Source organism: Urocampus carinirostris, chromosome 5, assembly GCF_059441175.1.
Source record: "Urocampus carinirostris isolate Australia breed hairy pipefish chromosome 5, RoL_Ucar_1.0, whole genome shotgun sequence".
Taxonomy (NCBI): Eukaryota; Metazoa; Chordata; class Actinopteri; order Syngnathiformes; family Syngnathidae; genus Urocampus; species Urocampus carinirostris.
In genome coordinates, this window is record NC_142353.1 from 44251034 (window position 1) to 44272613 (window position 21580).

Sequence of the window (21580 nt, forward strand, 5' to 3'; positions counted from 1 at the left end):
GGCCCGCCGAACCAAAATGATCCAAATACGATGACAATATATATATATAATAGTACTACGAATACAACTTTTTTTTTTCGGTACTAACCTTATTTGTACAACAAACATACTACCACAGAAACGCCACAAAAATATTCTAAAATATTACTCAATAAATACCTCAAAAATACTACAGAAATACAGTTCTACTTTGGAAATACTTCAAAAATACTACTAAAGTAATAATATAAATATTACACTAGAAATACTAAAATATTACACTCTAAATACTTCAAAAATACTACCACAGAAACACCACAAAAATACTCCAAAATATTACTCAGTAAATACCTCAAAAATAATACAGAAATACTACAAAAATACAGTACTACTTTGGAAATACTTCAAAAATACTACTACAGTAATAATATAAATACGAAAATACTTCTAAATAAATATTACACTATAAATACTAAAAATTACACTCTAAATACTTCAAAAATACTACCACAGAAACACCACAAAAATACTCTAAAATATTACTCAGTAAATACCTCCAAAATAATACAGAAATACTACAGAAATACAGTACTACTTTGGAAATACTTCAAAAATACTACTACAGTAATAATATAAATATGAAAATACTTCTAAATCAATATTACACTAGAAATACTAAAAATTACACTCTAAATACTTCAAAAATACTACCACAGAAACACCACAAAAATACTCCAAAATATTACTCAGTAAATACCTTAAAAATAATACAGAAATACTACAGAAATACAGTACTACTTTGGAAATACTTCAAAAATACTACTAAAGTAATATTATAAATACGAAAATACTACTAATTAAATATTACACTAGAAGTACTACAAAATTACTCTCTAAATACTTCAAAAATATTTCTACAGAAATACTACAAACATTCCACTATGGTAAAACTACAACGCAGAAACATTACTACAGAAATATGTTGACAGAAATACTTCAAAAATACCACTACAGTAATATTATAAATACGAAAATACTACTAAATAAATATTACACTAGAAGTACTACAAAAGTACTCTCTAAATACTTCAAAAATACTTCTACAGAAATACTACAAACATTCCACTATGGTAAAACTACAACGCAGAAACACTACTACAGAAATATGTTGACAGAAATACTTCAAAAATACTACTACAGTAATATTATAAATACGAAAATACTACTAATTAAATATTACACTAGAAGTACTACAAAATTACTCTCTAAATACTTCAAAAATATTTCTACAGAAATACTACAAACATTCCACTATGGTAAAACTACAACGCAGAAACATTACTACAGAAATATGTTGACAGAAATACTTCAAAAATACCACTACATTAATATTATAAATACAAAAATACTACTAAATAAATATTACACTAGAAGTACTACAAAATTACTCTCTAAATACTTCAAAAATACTTTTACAGAAATACTACAAACATTCCACTATGGTAAAACTACAACGCAGAAATACTACAACAGAAATATGTTGACAGAAATACTTCAAAAATACTACTACAGTAATATTATAAATACGAAAATACTACTAAATAAATATTACACTAAAAGTACTACAAAAATACACTCCCAATACTTCAAAAAATACTTCTACAGAAATACTACAAAAATTCCACTATGGTAAAACTACAATGCAGAAATACTACTACAGAAATATGTTGACAGAAATACTTCAAAAATACTACTACAGTAATATTATGAATACGAAAATACTGCTAAATAAATATTACACTAGAAGTACTACAAAAATACTCTCTAAATACTTCAAAAATACTTCTACAGAAATACTACAAACATTCCACTATGGTAAAACTACAACGCAGAAACACTACTACAGAAATATGTTGACAGAAATACTTCAAAAATACTACTACAGTAATATTATAAATACGAAAATACTACTAAATAAATATTACACTAGAAGTACTACAAAAATACTCTCTAAATACTTCAAAAATACTTCTACAGAAATACTACAAACATTCCACTATGGTAAAACTACAACGCAGAAACACTACTACAGAAATATGTTGACAGAAATACTTCAAAAATACTTCGACCTGTAATAATATAAATATTATATCCACTGTAGTTTAAATTACACCTAAGTGAAAATGTCCTAAGGTGGGGGTGTCCATTATAGTTTGAATTACACCTAACTGAAAACATCTTAAGGCGGGGGCATCCACTGTAGTTTGAATTACACCTAAATTAAAACGTCTTAAGGCGGGGGCATCCATTGTAGTTTGAATGACTCCTAAGTAAAAAAGTCTTAGGGTGGGGCCGTCCATTGTTGTTTTAATTACACCTATGTGAAAACATCTCAAGGAGGGGGCGTCCACTGTAGTTTGAATTACACCTAACTGAAAACATCATAAGGCGAGGGCATCCTCTGTAGTTTGAATTACACCTAACTGAAAACATCATAAGGCGGGGGCATCCTCTGTAGTTTGAATTACACCCAAGTGAAAACTTCTTAAGGTGGGGGCATCCAATGTAGTTTATATCAGACCGAAATGGGAAACGTCTTAAGGGGGGGCATCCTCTGTAGTTTAAATTACACTCAAGTGAAAACTTCTTAAGGTGGGGGCATCCACTGTAGTCTAAATTACACCTAAATAAAAAAGTCTTATGGTGGGGGCATCTACTGTAGTTTGATTTACACCTAAATGAAAACATCTTAAGGCGGGGGTATCCACTGTAGTTTAAATTAATCTGAAATGAACACGTCTTAAGGTGGGGGCATCCTCTGTAGTTTGAATTACACCCAAGTGAAAACTTCTTAAGGTGGGGGCGTCCACTGTAGTCTAAATTACACCTAAATAAAAAAGTCTTATGGTGGGGGCATCCACTGTAGTTTGAATTACACCTAAATGAAAACATCTTACAGTGGAGGTATCCACTGTAGTTTAAATTAGACCGAAATGAACACGTCTTAAGGTGGAGGCATCCTCTGTAGTTTGAATTACACCCAAGTGAAAACTTCTTAAGGTGGGGGCGTCCACTGTAGTCTAAATTACACCTAAATAAAAAAGTCTTATGGTGGGGGCATCCACTGTAGTTTGAATTACACCTAACTGAAAACGTCCTAACGTCCATTGTAGTTTGAATTACACCTTATTTAAAACGTCTCAAGGCGGGGGCGTCCACTGTAGTTTGATTTACACGTAGGTGAAAATGTCTCAAGGAGAGGGTGTCCACTAGTTTAAATTACACTTAATTGAAAACTTCTTAAGGCGGGGGCGTCCACTGCAGTTTCAATTACACCTAATTGAAAACGTCTCAAGGAGAGGGTGTCCACTGTAGTCTGAATTACACCTGAGTGGAAATGTCTTAAGGCGGGGGCATCCATTGTCATTTGAATTAAACCTAAGTGAAAACTTCTTAAGGTGGGGGCGTCCACTGTAGTCCAAAATACACCTAAATAAAAAAGTCTTAAGGTGGGGGCATCCACTGTAGTTTGAATTACACATAAATGAAAACACCATAAGGCGGGGGCATCCACTGTAGGTTGAATTACTCCTAACTGAAAACGTCCTAAGGCGGGGACACTGTATACCGAGTCTACTGTAGTTTGAATTTGAATCAACTGTGCTCAAAGCATTCTCTTCGTCTTCGTCCGTACTATAAGAAATCCACGCCGCCCGCTAGCCGGTGTTAGCGCTCCGACGCCGTTCGTTAGCGCGTCCGTTTGCATTTTCCGCTTTCCGTCCGAATCGCGGCGCCGAAGCTCAGCCGAGCGAGGAGACGAGCGCTAACGTTAGCTCACGCTCCGGGAGACTCGAAGAGCATGGAGGAGCATCTTCTTTGATTCAATCAACGTCTCCGTCCGTCATCATTCTTTCTCTTTTTTTTTTTCCGCGCGTCGCCCTCTCCCATCGTCTCGAATCCGGATCACTCGGAGTAAACAAGTTGTCGTCATTCCTGAAAGAGATCCGTGCAGAATCCTCAACAGCTTATGACGCCCGGCGCCATCTGTCCACTCGTGCCACTTGTTAGGCCCGCTTCGACCGGGTCGGAATCCTCATCTCGTGCCGGAGCAGATGCCTTCCCTTTTTTTTTTACTGATCCTTTCTCACAGCGGATAATTCATTCTTATGTTTGATGAAACATGACTGAAGGAACTTTGACACAATGAAAAGTCTTACTAGATCAGGACCCAAACGCGTGACGTTCTCACACAAGCCTTTTATTTTACGGGAAATGGGGAGTCATGCACGTTAGGCAGCCGGTCTGGGGTGTAAAGACAGGAAGCCAGAGGCTGACGAGATCGATCCCAATTGCCTGAGTTGATACCGGACGGATGGGGTCGATACCGGACAGGACGGGACAGTCAAGATAGATAACAAATCAGGATATTGAAAATAAACAGGAGAAACTAGACAGCAACGAAAACTGGATCAAATAACAAACAGGAAAAAAACAGATGGAAACAAATCTGCAACCTGAAATTAAACAGGACAAAAATAAACGGGAACAATACCGGACTGGAAAAACCAACAGGAAAACAGGAGCAAGTCAGAACCCACATCTTGCCGATTCCAATTGCCCGAGTTGATACCGGACAGATGGGGTCGATACCGGACAGGACGGGACAGTCAAGATAGATAACAAATCAGGATATTGAAAATAAACAGGAGAAACTAGACAGCAACGAAAACTGGATCAAATAACAAACAGGAAAAAAAACAGATGGAAACAAATCTGCAACCTGAAATTAAACAGGACAAAAATAAACGGGAACAATACTGGACTGGAAAAACCAACAGGAAAACAGGAGCGAGTCAGAACCCACGTCTTGCGGGGCAGAGGTTGGTTGACGGACTGACAAACGAAAAGTGAAGAGGGTTTCCCTCACTAAGTAGCAGTGATGCTAAAGGGAGAAGCAAACCTATGATAAGTAGGGTTACATGTCCAAGATGCCTGACTACTGTTGGTCGACATGATATGAAAATGTTGGTCTACTATTGGTTTGCTTCACGGAATCATGAAAAAGTTGGCTGAACTACTTCCAACAATGCCTTTCTCTTCGCGCAGTTAGAAACATTGTGTGCTTCATAAAGACCTTGTGAGTCGGCGATACACTATTGTATTTTTGCACTGTATTCATTAGCTATGGGTCTCGAAACTTGCAATGATTCTTAAGAGCTTCCACAAAAACCTGCTAACCATGGAAACGAAGCTTGCGACAAACCAGAAAAATGAAGAGTGTTTCCCTCACTAAGTAGCAGTGATGCTAAATGGAGAAGCAAACCTATGATAAGTAGGGTTACATGTCCAAGATGCCTGACTACTGTTGGTCGACATGATATGAAAATGTTGGTCTACTATTGGTTTGCTTCACGGAATCATGAAAAAGTTGGCTGAACTACTTCCAACAATGCCTTTCTCTTCGCGCAGTTAGAAACATTGTGTGCTTCATAAAGACCTTGTGAGTCGGCGATACACTATTGTATTTTTGCACTGTATTCATTAGTTATGGGTCTCGAAACTTGCAATGATTCTTAAGAGCTTCCACAAAAACCTGCTAACCATGGAAACGAAGCTTGCGACAAACCAGAAAAATGAAGAGTGTTTCCCTCACTAAGTAGCAGTGATGCTAAATGGAGAAGCAAACCTATGATAAGTAGGGTTACATGTCCAAGATGCCTGACTACTGTTGGTCAACATGATATGAAAATGTTGGTCTACTATTGGTTTGCTTCACGGAATCATGAAAAAGTTGGCTGAACTACTTCCAACAATGCCTTTCTCTTCGCGCAGTTAGAAACATTGTGTGCTTCATAAAGACCTTGTGAGTCGGCGATACACTATTGTATTTTTGCACTGTATTCATTAGCTATGGGTCTCAAAACTTGCAATGATTCTCAAGAGCTTCCACAAAAACCTGCTAACCATGGAAACGAAGCTTGCGACAAACCAGAAAAATGAAGAGTGTTTCCCTCGCTAAGTAGCATGAGCTTAGCTAATCAACGATGATGAAAAAAAAAAGCCGTTCTTTTTCTGTTTCCACAATCCTGAGCTCTACTTGTGCCAGGATTTTCCTATTCACTCCATTGAACGCTTTGTGAGTGGATGAGAGTTTGCGCAGCTTTAAAACTGCGCGTGGGACGGCGCGTTCGAGAGCGTGCGTTAATCCGGCCGCCGACCTCTCCGCCCACAGGGCTCATTCCGCACCACGAGATGGATGAATGCTAATGCGGTTAGCGACGTAGCCGGCGAGGGCTACGCTATCCGTTTGTGGCTGGCTTATCGCCATGGCGACGCACCGCCACGCGGCAACATCACGATGCCTTCCCGCCCGACCCCTCTCTGTTGTGTATTTGTTGAGATTTCGGAATTGGGAATCTTTAAGTTGATCGGATTTAGAGTTGCGGGTGTCGAGAACCAGAACGGGATCAGGACCCAAACGCGTGACGTTTTCACACAAGCCTTTTATTGTACGGGAAATGGGGTGTCATGCACGTTAGACAGCAGTCTGGCGTGGAAAGACAGGACGCCAGAGGCCGACGAGATCGATTCCAATTGCCCGAGTTGATATGGGACGGACGGGACAGACCGGATAGATAATGAATCAGGATATCGTGAATAAACAGGAGAAACTAGACGGGAACAAAAACTGGAGAAAATAATAAACAGGACAGTAATAGACAGGAACGAAACTGGAAACCGATATTAAACAGGACAAAATAAACGGGAACAATACCGGACAGGAAAAACCAAAAGGAACTGGACCGAGACGAAACCCACGTCTTGCGGGGCAGAGGTTCGTTGACGGACTGACAAAGGAAAAATGAGAGCACTGAGCTTAAATAGAAGGATAGCTAATCTGTCAAAAAGCTGCAGCTGGTGCCGCACGAGCGGGTCTAATTGCATCCCCTGAATGTAGTATGTCACTGCCCAGATTCGTTGCAGATCAAGAACTCCCTTATCAGGAACCTAAAGTTCCATATGCAAGTTTCATATAGATAATGAATGAGGTTATTGAAAATAAACAGGAGAAACTAGACGGGAACAAACACTGGAGAAAATAATAAACAGGACAGTAATAGACAGGAACGAAACTGGAAACCGATATTAAACAGGACAAAATAAAGGGGAACAATACCGGACAGGAAAAACCAACTGGAACAAGACCGAGACGAAACCCACGTCTTGCGGGGCAGAGGTTCGTTGACGGACTGACCAAGGAAAAATGAGAGCACTGAGCTTAAATAGACAGAAAGCCAAACTGTTCACGAGCCGCAGCTGGCGCCACACGGGCGGGGCCAGATGGGCGCCATGGCAACCGTGACAGCGGGGATGCTCCTCTTATTCTTATGTGTGGGTTGGGGGTTTTAGGGCTAATTAGCATAGGTTCTTATCCCCCGCTTTGTAACAATTTCACCTTCTTCACCTCCGGAACGATTCATGTTGTATCGACTTGAAAATGGAATTCGGGCCAAGTCCTGATTGACCATGCGGGCCCCGAACCTCCATCTTGAAACCCGACGGGGCTTCCTGCCCAATCACCGGTTGCTCGGCCAATCGGCAGCAGCCCCTCGCTGAGGAGGACGTGCCGAAGTGGCTCGGGCATACGGCCCAAACCCTCCCAGATGTTCTGAACACCACTTGAGATCTCCTCAAAAGAAAAACATCCGAGCCTGGCACGATAAGCGTTTCTGTTGGCAAATACGGCATTGGCTCAGGAGGTAAGGCGCTTGCCTTGAGATCAAGAGGTCGCAGGTTCGATTCCCTGTCGTCCAAAAAAACTCTAGCATTATGGGGTTCTTTTTGCAAGTGTTCTATTGTCAAAATAAACCAATCCTGGCTTTAGAAGTTTCTTCTTTGCAAGTGTCCTGTAGTCCAAAATAACCTTAACATTATGGGGTTCTTTTTGCAAGCGTTCTATTGTCAAAATAAACCAATCCTGGCTTTAGAAGCATTCTTCTTGGCAAGTGTCCTGTTTTCCAAAATAACCCTACCATTATGGGGTTCCTTCTGCAAGCGTTCTATTGTCAAGTGTTCATAGGTCACACTGTGGCATTATAATCATGTAACATTAATTTTGACAAAATTATAATCAACATGTGTTAGTTTTTATGAGTGACTTTGCAATAAAAGTTTTTGACATTTTAAGTCAGGAATGATTTATGACCCGTGCTGTTTGTGCTTGCAGGAACGAGGGGAACCCGTTACTTCAGATCGAAGTGGAACCGACTTCCGACGTGAGTCCATTTTCTTTTTCCCGTATCTATTTCCACGCTCATTGTTTTGGGGTAGGGGATCTTTGGCTGACCCCTCCCCCTCCAAAAGCCCCGCCCCCCAGGTACGTCGTGCGTCACAGGCGAGAGGCGCTAAAGAACCCGCTTCATTTGGGGCTGAATGGCCTCGCCGATTGCCGGGAATGGGAATCCGGCGGGCGTCTCGAAAAAGCTCCCATTCATTCATTGTGTTTCAAATCACACGCAGATGAATCATCACGTTCCTTCCCAGGGGCCCCCTCGGGCTGTTTTTCCCTTTCATAATTCTGCTTTTATTTTCATCCGGCATTTCAAAACCGACCGGGAGCAAATGCTAACATCGGCGCATCCGAATCAGTTCTTCATTCAGGTCCAAAAGAGTGGCGGGAAGGCACATTACTGTACTATATTTATAAACTAAAAGGTTCTCAGTGATGCTAAAAGGAGAAGCTAAATATGATAACCATGGAAACGAAGCTCGCGATGATCAGGAAATACGAAGAAGACACACAAGTGGGCGTAACCGGTCTTTGATCGAGTCCCAAAAAAAAGGGCCGTACAATCTGATTTGTAATACACACTTTTGAGCAAATACGTTTAAGCCTACTTTACAGCTAAATAGAGAAACAAAAATATGATAACCATGGGAACCAAGCTTTGAATGATGAAATAATACGAAGATGGCACGCAAACTAACCAGTTTTCGAATCGATTTGTAAACATTTTTCAAGTCAGCGACACAATACTTCATTTTTAGGACTGTACATATAAATAAAAGGTCCAAAGGTTTTCAGTGATGCTGAAGAGAGAAGCAAAAACCAGATAACTATGGAAACAAAGCTTGCGATGACCAAGAAACATGAAAAAGACACACAGGTGGGTGTAATCAGTCTTTGATCGAGTCCCCAATAAAAGGGCCATACAATCTGATTAGAAATACACACTTTTGAGCAAATACGTTTAAGTCTACTTTACAGCTAAATAGAGAAACAAAAATATGATAACCATGGGAACCAAGCTTTGAATGATGAAATAATACAAAGAAGGCACGCAAACTGGCGTAACCAGTTTTCGAATCGATTTGTGAACACTCTTCCAGTCAGCGACACAATACTTCATTTTTTTGTACTGTATTTATAAATTAAAGGTCGTGTGGGAGAGCTAAAAAATATTGACTAATCATAGAAGGAAATTCAGGCAAAGACTTTTTGAGTTTTCTAGACAACTGCAGTTGGAGAAGGGATCTTTCGACTCTCTGGCCAAAAACTCCTTCTGAAATCCTTCCCCTTCTGCGCTCTATTTTATTGAAGTCACAAGGGTGGAATTGTACTGAGAAAAAGAAGGAAAAGAAACTCCCTCTGACCCTCCCCCCTGGGACAGTACCAACACTCTCAAACAAAGACAGGAGACCTCGGAGACGCTAAAAAGGGCCATAAAATCTGATTAGAAACACACACTTTTGAGCAAATACGTTTAAGCCTACTTTACAGCTAAATGGAGAAACAAAAATATGATAACCATGGGAACTAAGCTTTGAATGATATCATACGAAGAAGGCACCCAAACTGGCGTAACCAGTTTTCGAATCGATTCGTAAACATTCTTGCAGTCAGCAACACAATTAAAGGTCCCTAGGTTTTCAGTGATGCTAAAGGGAGAAGCAAAAACCTGTTAACCATGGGAACGAAGCTCGCTTTGACCAGGAAATACGAAGAAGGTACACAAATCAGTGTAACCAGTCGTAAGCATTTTGCTAGTCAGTGACACAATACTGCTGTTTTGTACTGAAAATACAGTCGCTAATAGAGACCCTAAGCTAGTAAATATTAGCCTAGGAACTCAAGGATTGCAGTGATGCGAAAATGACAAACAAAAACATGATAACCATGAAAATGAAGCTTGCACCGATCAAGAACCTTGAAGATAACACACAGGCGTAACCAGTTTTGCAAGTCAGTGACACAATCCTGCATTTTTTGTACTGTTTCTATTAGCTATGTGTCTGGGGCGCGTTGCAGTTTTTTTTAACCACTAGGATGCGCTGAATAAGATACACTGTCGCTTTAAAAATAAGGAAATGATTATAGCAAGAGAATATTTTTCATTCTTGACAATCTTTGTAATTGGATATTTTGAAATAAGTTTTAATTTGAAGCCACCGCTTTCAAGAACCAGAACAGAAACAGGACCCAATCGCGTGACGTTCTCACACAAGCCTTTTATTTTGGCATGAGAAAGAAATTATCTCCTCAGTCTGTCCAGGGGTCTCTAATTCAATTTACTTTTTGGGCTGCCGTATCTAGGGTCTGGGTGTCTACAGGACAGAATAGAGCGACATCTAGTGGTCCCTTTAACTTTTATATCAAGCCTATCATCCTGAGGGCCGCTTTTGCCATGGGTTGCGAGTTTTAGACCCCTGTGCTAATCTCCTAGCATAAAATCTAAATCTGAAGTTTTTGGGCCAAACGGATTCCGTTGTCGCCTTCCAGAACGAAGAAGCCAACGAGGACGAATCGGGCGACGAGTTTGAGGAAATGAACCCTTCTCTGCTGTCGGCCCGCAACTTCCCCCGCAAGGCCAGCCAGACCAGTATTTTCTTGCAGGAGTGGGACATCCCCCTGGAGCAGCTTCAGATGGGCGAGATGATCGGCAAGGGTCGCTTCGGGAGAGTTTTTCGCGGGCGTTGGCACGGCGAGGTGGCGGTCCGCCTCATCGACATCGAACGCGACAACCAAGACCAGCTCAAGGCCTTCAAGCGCGAGGTCATGGCCTACCGCAACACCAGACACGAGAACGTGGTCCTCTTCATGGGGGCCTGCATGAGTCCGCCGCACCTGGCCATCATCACCAGGTATGTCTGGTATCTCATCTCGTTTTGTTTTTCCAACTGTGGTCTGGATTTTCCCAAAATGTTTGACGATCCTGAAGATCTTTGGCTTTTCCTATGAAGACTCTTACATTGAGATCAGGAAAGCCAAAGACCCTTTAGGTTGTGAACTGCAGAGTTTCTGCCAGTCTGACAATTCTGGTCCTCAAAGTCTGGCTTCTCCTACATGTAGTCTTAAATAGAGGTCAGGGGAGGCAAAGACTCGAATGATAGACTGTAGAGTTTTTGTCAGTTCCCTGAGGACCTGGAGTTTCAATGCATGTCTAACAATCCTGAACCTCAAGGTCTTCGGCTTTCATATGAAGAGCCTTGTTGGTCAGGAAAGCTGAAGACTCTTAAGAATTTTGAGGTTGTGGACTGGATTTTCCACCAGGTGTTTGAGGATGTTGGTTACCAAACTATCTAAAAATTGTGAACCTCAAGGTCTTTGGCTTTCATATGAAGAGCCTTGTTGGTCACGAAAGCTGAAGACTCTTAAGAATTTTGAGGTTGTGAACTGGAGTTTCCAACAGGTGTTTGAGGATGTAGGTGACCAAACTATCTAAGAATTGTGAACCTCAAGGTCTTCAGCTTTTCCTAATAGGACTCTCAAATTTATGTCAGGAAAGAAGAAGACTCTTGAGCGATTTGAGGTCATGGACTGCAGAGCTTCTGCCAGTCTGACAATTCTGGTCCTCAAAGTATTTGGCTTTTCCTACAAGTAGTCTTAAATAGGGGTCAGGGGAGGCAAAGACTCGAGCGATAGACTGTAGAGTTTTTGTCAGTTCCCTGAGGACGTGGAGTTTCAATGCCAGTCTGAGTATCCTGAACCTCAAGGTCTTCGGCTTTTATATGAAGAGCCTTGTTGGTCAGGAAAGCCGAAGGCTCTTAAGAATTTTGAGGTTATGAGCTGGAGTTTCCACCAGGTGTTTGAGGATGTTGGTAACCAAACTATCTAAGAATGGTGAACCTCAAGGTCTTCGGCTTTCCCTACAAGGATTTATGTCAGGACAGGAGAAGACTCTTGAGCTATTTGAGGTCATGGACTACAGAGCTTCTGCCAGCTTGACAATTCTGGTCCTTAAAGTCTTTGGCTTTTCCTACAAGTAGTCTTAAATAGAGGTCAGGGGAGGCAAAGTCTCGAGCGATAGACTGTAGAGTTTCTGTCAGTTCCCTGAGGACGTGGAGTTTCAATGCCAGTCTGAGAATCCTGAACCTCAAGGTGTTCGGCTTTCATATGAAGGGCCTTGTTGGTCAGGAAAGCTGAAGACTCTTAAGTATTTTGAGGTTGTGGACTGGAGTTTCCAATCAGGTGTTTAAAGATGTTGGTAACCAAACTATCTAAGAATTGTGAACCTCAAGGTCTTCAGCTTTTCCTACTAGGACTCTCAAATTTATGTCAGAAAAGGAGAAGACTATTGAGCGATTTGAGGTCAGAACTTCTGTCAGCTTGACTTTTGTGAACCGAAAGGCCATCAGTTTTTCCGACTAGGGCCCTTACATTTCTTAAAGACTTTGAGGGCCAAAATATCTGACATTACTGAACGCAAAGTTGTTCAGTTCAGGTCAGGAAAGGCAAAGACTCTAGAGCAATTTGAGGTTATAGACTCCAGAATTTCTGCCAGTTGCTTGAGGAGCTAGAGACCAAAAATGACTGAAAATCCTGAGTCTAGGTATCCAACTGTAGGAAAAATGAAGACTTTTCAAGTCTCTTACTGCAGTTTCTACAATTCACCTTTGGATTTTAGGTCTCAAACTGTCCGACAACCCTGAACCTAAGGGTCTTCAGTTTTTCATCTAGGACTCCCAAGTTTAGGTCAGAGAAAGCATGGACTCTAGAGCATTTGGGATCACAGACTATCTGAATTTTTGCCAGTTGCTTGAAAACGTTGAGTCCCAAACTGTCTGACAACCCTGAACTTAAGGGTCTTCAGTTTTTTGAGCTAGGACTTCTAAAATCCAGTCAGAAAAGACTATGGAGAGATTTGAAGTCATGAACTGCAGAGTTCCTGCCCATTCTTGAGAACTCCCGGTCCCAAACTATTTGACAACTCTGAACTTAAGGGTCTTCAACTTTTTTTAACTAGGACTTCGGTCAGAAAAGTCTATGGAGAGATTTTACGTCATGAACTGCAGAGTTCCTGCCTCTTATCGAGAACTCCAGGTCCCAAACTATTTGACAACCCTGAACCTCAAGATCTTCTCTTTTTCCAAGCGGAATTCTTAAATTGAGTTTCGAAAGACAATTGAGCAATTCATGATTGTGAACTGTAGACTTTGCAGTCTTTTGAAGGACTTTTCTAGGAACAGGCTCCGGTTTCATCATCCACCTCCTACAAAGCTTCGGCCCTCCCGCTTGTATCTCCTCTTCTCACATTCACCACTTTCGCAGTTTGACTTCCTTGACTCTCCTTTGATCCTTGATTTCGTTTCCCATCCTCACCCGGTTTTCGTTTCGTGTTCTCACCTCGATGTTCTGGTCCGGTTCCCCGGCAGCCTTTGCAAAGGCCGGACGCTTTATTCGGTGGTGCGCGACGTGAAGGTGGTCCTGGACGTCAACAAGACCCGACAAATCGCACAAGAGATGGTCAAGGTAAGGCCCAGGGTTGTTCCCGAGGTACTCACCAGACTAAGGGACCGGTTTTGTGGTCAGGGTATGGGCTACCTGCACGCCAAGGGAATCCTCCACAAGGACATGAAGTCCAAGAACGTCTTCTACGACAACGGGAAAGTGGTCATCACCGATTTCGGACTCTTCACCATTTCGGGGGTGCTGCAAGCCGGCAGGTGATTGGTGCTTTGGTCAAGAAATCATTATTTTGTACTTTTTTCACATTTTAAATATTTGTTTTTTTCAAATTTTATATTTTTAAAAATATTTCGGGGGTAAGAAGGGAAAATTTTGTGTAAAATATGCATGGCAGACAATTTAGCTAATCATTATTTTTCTCAATCCAGAATTTTAAAAAAAAAGTTTTGGGGGAAAACAAAAGAAAGATGTTTAAAAAAAAAAAATCATTTTCTTCACATTTTCAAAATTATTTATACTAAAATAATAATATTAAGATTGCGATTGACATTTTATAAAATAGGTCACGGAAATCAAATAAATCAACTGAAATAATGCTCATTTTTTACATTTCAAAACAATTGTTATTTTCACTGAAAACCGACAAATAAAATGTTATTTTTAACCTTTTAAAAATAATCCTTATTTATCACAATAAGACAATTACATTACTATTCTTCTCTCGAGAATTTTAAAAATTATTATTTGAACTTAAATATTGTAAATATGCTATTATTTTTTTGCCTTATTTTTACTAAATTCTGTCAAATCCATTATTTTTTATTTTCATTTATTTTAATTATTTTTTTTTTCAGAATTTAGACAAATATAATATTAATCAGTGAAATGCTGGGCTAACGCTATGCTAATATTGGGCTAACACTTATCGAACACTAAGCTAATGTTTTTCTTACACTGAGCTAATGCTCAGCTGACGACCGGCCAATGCTCGGCTACTATACAGTAAACTAACGTTAAGCTAAACTCTTTTAAAGCTAAGCTAATGCTAAGCTAAGACGATTTTAATACTACTGGGCTCACTTCAATTTGTTTTTAATTTATTTTATCGTGTTTAACTTATCGCTCAGCTAATGCTGGGTGAACAATCATTGTAATGCTTAGATGACGCTATGCTAACGTCCAGCTAACACTTATCAAATGCTAAGCTAATGCTAAATTAACATTACAATGATGTTTTTCTTACACCAAGCTAATGCTCAGCTGACGACCAGCTAATGCTCGGCTACTATACAATAAATTAACGTTAAGCTAAACTCTTTTAAGGCTATGCTAATGCTAAGCTAAGATAATTTAATACTACTGGCCTCACTTCAACTTGTTTTTAATTGTTTTTTTGTGTTTCATTTATCACTCGGCTAATGCTGGGCCAACAATCACTGAAATGCTTAGATAACACTACGCTAACGTCCAGCTAACACTTATCAAATGCTAAGCTAATGCTAAACTAACATCACGCTAATGTTTTTCATACACCGGGCTAATGCTCAGGTGACGACCAGCTAATGCTCGGCTACTATACAATAAATTAACCTTAAGCTAAACTCTTTTAAGGCTATGCTAATGCTAAGCTAAGACAATTTAATACTACTGGCCTCACTTCAATTCTTTTTAAATTGTTTTTATTGTGTTTAAGTTAAACTCTTTCAAGGCTAAGCTAATGCTAAGCTAACATAAGCTAACGTCAAGCTGTTGCTCAGTAATAAAGTCATTTTTTTTGCTCGTCCCGCTCGTCCAGTCGTCGAGAAGACAAGCTGAAGATCCCGAAAGGTTGGTTGTGTCACCTGGCCCCCGAAATCATCCGACAGCTCTCGCCCGACACCGAAGAAGACAAGCTGCCCTTCTCCAAACAGTCCGACGTCTTCGCATTCGGGTCAGTACCGAACCGCCACCGATACCTTGTATCCATCCCTCTCTTTCTCTCTCTCTCTCTCTCTTTCTCTCTCTCTCCCTCTCTCTCTCTTTCTCTCTCTCTCTCATACTCTCTCTTGTATCCATGCCTCTCTCTCTCCCTCTCTCTCTATCATACTCTCTCTTGTATTCATGCCTGTCTTTCTCTCCCTCTCCGTCCCTGTCTCCCTCTCTCTCTCTCTCCCTCTCTCCCAATCCCTGACTCTCTCTCTCTCATGCTCTCTCTTGTATCCACGCCTCTCTCTCTCTCTCTCTCCCTCTCTTTCTCCCTCTTTCATTCCCTGACTCTCTCTCTCCCTCTCTCTCTCTCCCTCTCTCATACTGTCTCTTGTATCCATGCCTCTCTCTCTCTCTCTCTCTCTCACTCTCTCTCTGTCTCTCTCTCTCTCTCTCACCCTGACTCTCTCTTGCATCCATCCCATTCTCTCTCTCTCTCTCTCGCTCTCTCTCATACTTTATCTTGTATCCATGCCTCTCTCTCTCTCTCTCTCTCTCTCCCTCTATCCCTCTCTCATACTGTCTCTTGTATCCATGCCTTTCTCTCTTTCTCTCTCTCTCTGACTCTCTCTCTCTCTCTCACCCTGACTCTCTCTTGCATCCATCCCCTTCTCTCTCTATCTCTCTCTCTCTTTCAATATCTCTCTCTCTCTCTCTCTCTCTCTTGCTCTCTCTCTCCCTCTCTCTTGCTTTCACCAACTCTCTTCCTCTCTCTCTCTCTTTCACCATCTTTCTTTCTCTCTCTTTCACCATCACTCTTTCTCTCTCTCTCTTTCACCATCTCTCTCTCTTTCTCTCTCTCTTTCACCGGCTCTCTCTCTCTCTCTCTTTCACCATCTCTCTCTCTTTCACCATCTCTCTCTCTCTTTCTCTCTCTCTCTTTCACCATCTCTCTCTCTTTCACCATCTCTCTTTCACCATCTCTCTCTCTCTCTTTCTCTCTCTCTCTTTCACCATTTCTCTCTCTTTTTTTTCTCTTTCTCTTTCAACATCTCTCTCTCACCATCTCATTCTGTGGCAAAAAGACCACCAGTGTATCCATCCATTTACAGTGTAAGTCCGTACTTCTGGCAAGCACGTTATTGTTCTGTTTTTATTGAGCGACATGCATGAAATCTTCATTTATTTCGTGTCAGAACTTTGCGCCACGGCCTCGCTCTTGCTTTGCCCTTGTAATCAGATTACTCCTAAACGTAATATATAGGGTTTGTTAGCGCTCCAGTGCCTCTTCCAAGGCTCTGCGTGCTCGTCGTGGGTGGGCGCCATTTAGACGGTGCGGCGGCGCATTAACAAAAGAAAAAAACCAAACAACATCGGCTATAATGACCGCATTTTGCACGATGTGTCCAATTAGCTTCGGATGCAGGTGCTGTTGCACCGTTTTTTTTTTTTACAAATTCAAGCACAAAAAAAAAGAGATACGATATTAACAATACCAACCTGAAAAGTAACATTTTTGCCATACTTTTAATAAGCAAGGATTTGGGGACACAAAAAAATGGAAGTAGGTCCTGTCTAACCAGTTTGGAATCAGGTGCTGTTGCACCGTTTTTTTTTCTACAAGTTCAAGTACAAAGAATAGAAGAATGATATAAACAATACCATCCTGAAAAGTAACATTTTTGCCATACTTTTAAAAAGCAAGGATTTGGGGACACAAAAAATGGAAGTAGGTCCTGTCTAACCAGTTCGGAATCAGGTGCTGTTGCAGCGTTTTTTTTAGGAAGTTCAAGGAAAAAAACAGAGGAAATATTAACAATACCATCCTGAAAAGTAAAATTTTTGCCATACTTTTAAAAAGCAAGGATTTGGGGACACAAAAAATGGAAGTAGGTCCTGTCTAACCAGTTTGGAATCAGGTGCTGTTGCAGCGTTTTTTTTAGGAAGTTCAAGGAAAAAAACAGAGGAATGATATTAACAATACCATCGTGGAAAGTAACATTTTGGCCCTATTTTAAAAAAGCAAGGATTTGGGGACACAAAAAAAATGGAAGTAGGTCCTGTCTAACCAGTTTGGAATCAGGTGCTGTTGCAGCGTTTTTTTTAGGAAATTCAAGGAAAAAAATAGAGGAAATATTAACAATACCATCCTGAAAAGTAACATTTTTGCCATACTTTTAAAAAGCAAGGATTTGGGGACACAAAAAATGGAAGTAGGTCCTGTCTAACCAGTTTGGAATCAGGTGCTGTTGCAGCGTTTTTTTTAGGAAGTTCAAGGAAAAAAACAGAGGAATGATATTAACAATACCATCGTGGAAAGTAACATTTTGGCCCTATTTTAAAAAAGCAAGGATTTGGGGACACAAAAAAAATGGAAGTAGGTCCTGTCTAACCAGTTTGGAATCAGGTGCTGTTGCAGCGTTTTTTTTAGGAAATTCAAGGAAAAAAATAGAGGAAATATTAACAATACCATCCTGAAAAGTAACATTTTTGCCATACTTTTAAAAAGCAAGGATTTGGGGACACAAAAAATGGAAGTAGGTCCTGTCTAACCAGTTTGGAATCAGGTGCTGTTGCAGCGTTTTTTTTATGAAGTTCAAGGAAAAAAACAGAGGAATGATATTAACAATACCATCGTGGAAAGTAACATTTTGGCCCTATTTTTAAAAAGCAAGGATTTGGGGACACAAAAAAAATGGAAGTAGGTCCTGTCTAACCAGTTTGGAATCAGGTGCTGTTGCACCGTTTTTTTTTTCTACAAGTTCAAGTACAAAGAATAGAAGAATGATATAAACAATACCATCCTGAAAAGTAACATTTTTGCCATACTTTTAAAAAGCAAGGATTTGGGGACACAAAAAATGGAAGTAGGTCCTGTCTAACCAGTTCGGAATCAGGTGCTGTTGCAGCGTTTTTTTTAGGAAGTTCAAGGAAAAAAACAGAGGAAATATTAACAATACCATCCTGAAAAGTAAAATTTTTGCCATACTTTTAAAAAGCAAGGATTTGGGGACACAAAAAATGGAAGTAGGTCCTGTCTAACCAGTTTGGAATCAGGTGCTGTTGCAGCGTTTTTTTTAGGAAGTTCAAGGAAAAAAACAGAGGAATGATATTAACAATACCATCGTGGAAAGTAACATTTTGGCCCTATTTTAAAAAAGCAAGGATTTGGGGACACAAAAAAAATGGAAGTAGGTCCTGTCTAACCAGTTTGGAATCAGGTGCTGTTGCAGCGTTTTTTTTAGGAAATTCAAGGAAAAAAATAGAGGAAATATTAACAATACCATCCTGAAAAGTAACATTTTTGCCATACTTTTAAAAAGCAAGGATTTGGGGACACAAAAAATGGAAGTAGGTCCTGTCTAACCAGTTTGGAATCAGGTGCTGTTGCAGCGTTTTTTTTAGGAAGTTCAAGGAAAAAAACAGAGGAATGATATTAACAATACCATCGTGGAAAGTAACATTTTGGCCCTATTTTAAAAAAGCAAGGATTTGGGGACACAAAAAAAATGGAAGTAGGTCCTGTCTAACCAGTTTGGAATCAGGTGCTGTTGCAGCGTTTTTTTTAGGAAATTCAAGGAAAAAAATAGAGGAAATATTAACAATACCATCCTGAAAAGTAACATTTTTGCCATACTTTTAAAAAGCAAGGATTTGGGGACACAAAAAATGGAAGTAGGTCCTGTCTAACCAGTTCGGAATCAGGTGCTGTTGCAGTGTTTTTTACAAGTTCAAGCACAAAGAATAGAGGAATAATATGAACAATACCATCCTAAAAAGTAACATTTTTGCCCTATTTTTAAAAAGCAGGGATTTGAGGACACAAAAAATGGAAGTAGGTCCTGTCTAACCAGTTCGGAATCAGGTGCTGTTGCATTGTTTTTTTACAATTTCGACTAGAAAAAAATCTAAATATAAAAAAGGACTTGCATCCACGATCCGATGATCATCTGTCACGGGTAACAAATAGCTGGAACGCGGAAATGACACTTCCGTGTCGAGCGAAGGTAGTTGTTGACAACAAGAAAAAACAGGTTGATGGCCGGGACGGAGGAGCAAATACGTAAACGGGTTCAGAAAAAGGTCGGCAACGGGAATCAGACGGAGAACAGGGCAGGAGTCACAAAAGTTTGCCTAGCGTGTAGCGTAGGTTCACAAACGATCCGACCAATGTTGTCAGGAAGGCGGGGGTTTAAAAAGGAGGAAGCAGCCAATCAGCGGCAACGGAGCTTACTCAGGTGCCCCGTATCAGTAATCATGACCAATATCAATAATACCAATCGTTACCACAAAGGATAATGGATTTTTTGTCATGATTACTCATTGCCCTCACCTTTGCCCACTCGTTTGGTGCTCGTTGCCTGATTGATTCCCTTCCTATTTAAACTCAGTACCCCAGTCACTCCTTGTCGGTCCGTCAGCGAAACTCTGCATACGCAAGGCAAGCACTTTGATTCTGGCTTCTGTCTGTCCCGCCCTCATCCGTATCCTGCTCGTCTGTCCCTGATTTTCCATTCGTCTCCAGCTCCCTGACTTTTCCCTTCCTTCAACAACGCTCTGATTTCCTGCTCCGGCTACTCGACCCGTTTTGCACGTCAACCACACTCTGATCTCCCGCCCTGGCTACTTGACTCGTCTTGCACGTCGACCACACTCCCATCTCTCGACACGGCAACTCCGCTCGTTTCCGTATTCCGACTACGCTCCGATCCCGTTAGCTCCTTGCTCCTCCTGTACAGCGAGCACCGGATCGCTGGTGTTTGTTTCCCTGCACCTGACTTCCTTGATTATCCAATAAACCGTTGTGTGAAAGGTTACAGTCATGACTACTGATTGGCTCCCTGCCACTTTTTAAACCCCCTGGCTCCCTGTTACCAGCGTCAGACCATCTGCGAACCTATGCTCTCAGCTAGGCCAGCTTTTGTACTCTCTGACATTATCTTGCCCTGTTTTCCTGCCTGATACCTGTTGCCGACCTTTTTCTGGACCCGTCTGTGCTTTTGCTCTTCCGTCCCAACCATCGACCTGTTTTGCCCTGTTTCCTGCCCGATACCTGTTGCCGACCTGTTTCTGGATCCGTTTCTGCCCTGTTCTTCCGTCCTGGCCATCGACATGTTTTGCCCTATTTCCTGCCTGATACCTGTTGTTGACCTTTTTCTGGACCCGTTTCTGCTTTTGCTCTTTCGTCCCAACCATCGACCTGTTTTGCCCTGTTTCCTGCCTGATACCTGTTGCCGACCTGTTTCGGGATCTGTTTCTGCCCTGTTCTTCCATCCTGGCCATCGACATGTTTTGCCCTATTTCCTGCCTGATACCTGTTGCCTACCTTTTTCTGGACCCGTTTCTGCTTTTGCTCTTTCGTCCCAACCATCGACCTGTTTTGCCCTGTTTCCTGCCTGATACCTGTTGCCGACCTGTTTCGGGATCTGTTTCTGCCCTGTTCTTCCATCATGGCCATCGACATGTTTTGCCCTATTTCCTGCCTGATACCTGTTGCCGACCTTTTTCTGGACCCGTTTCTGCTTTTGCTCATTCGTCCCAACCATCGACCTGTTTTGCCCTTTTCCTGCCTGATACCTGTTGCCGACCTTTTTCTGGACCCGTTTCTGCTTTTGCTCTTTCGTCCTAACCATCGACTTGTTTTGCCCTATTTCCTGCCTGATACCTGTTGCCGACCTTTTTCTGGACCCGTTTCTGCTTTTGCTCTTTCGTCCCAACCATCGACCTGTTTTGCCCTGTTTCCTGCCCGATACCTGTTGCCGACCTGTTTCTGGATCCGTTTCTGCCCTGTTCTTCCGTCCTGGCCATCGACATGTTTTGCCCTGTTTCCTGCCCGATACCTGTTGCCGACCTCTTTTCTGGAACCATTTCTGCTTTTGCTCTTCCGTCCCAACCATCGACCTGCTTTGCCCTGTTTCCTGCCTGATACCTGTTGCCGACCTGTTTCTGGATCTGTTTCTGCCCTGTTCTTCCATCCTGGCCATCGACATGTTTTGCCCTATTTCCTGC

At 41.2% G+C, this 21580-nt stretch overlaps 1 protein-coding gene across 1 annotated transcript in view; it reads left to right on the forward strand.

The window, feature by feature from the left end:
• ksr2 (kinase suppressor of ras 2) overlaps positions 1–21580 on the forward strand; it is a 137456-nt gene that overhangs the window by 109237 nt on the left and 6639 nt on the right. Inside the window, exons 15-19 of the mRNA XM_088336947.1 lie at positions 8207–8255; positions 10760–11121; positions 13633–13729; positions 13790–13923; positions 15462–15596. Coding sequence (XP_088193073.1) covers positions 8207–8255; positions 10760–11121; positions 13633–13729; positions 13790–13923; positions 15462–15596 — 777 coding nt within the window. The remainder of the gene's footprint in view (positions 1–8206; positions 8256–10759; positions 11122–13632; positions 13730–13789; positions 13924–15461; positions 15597–21580) is intronic.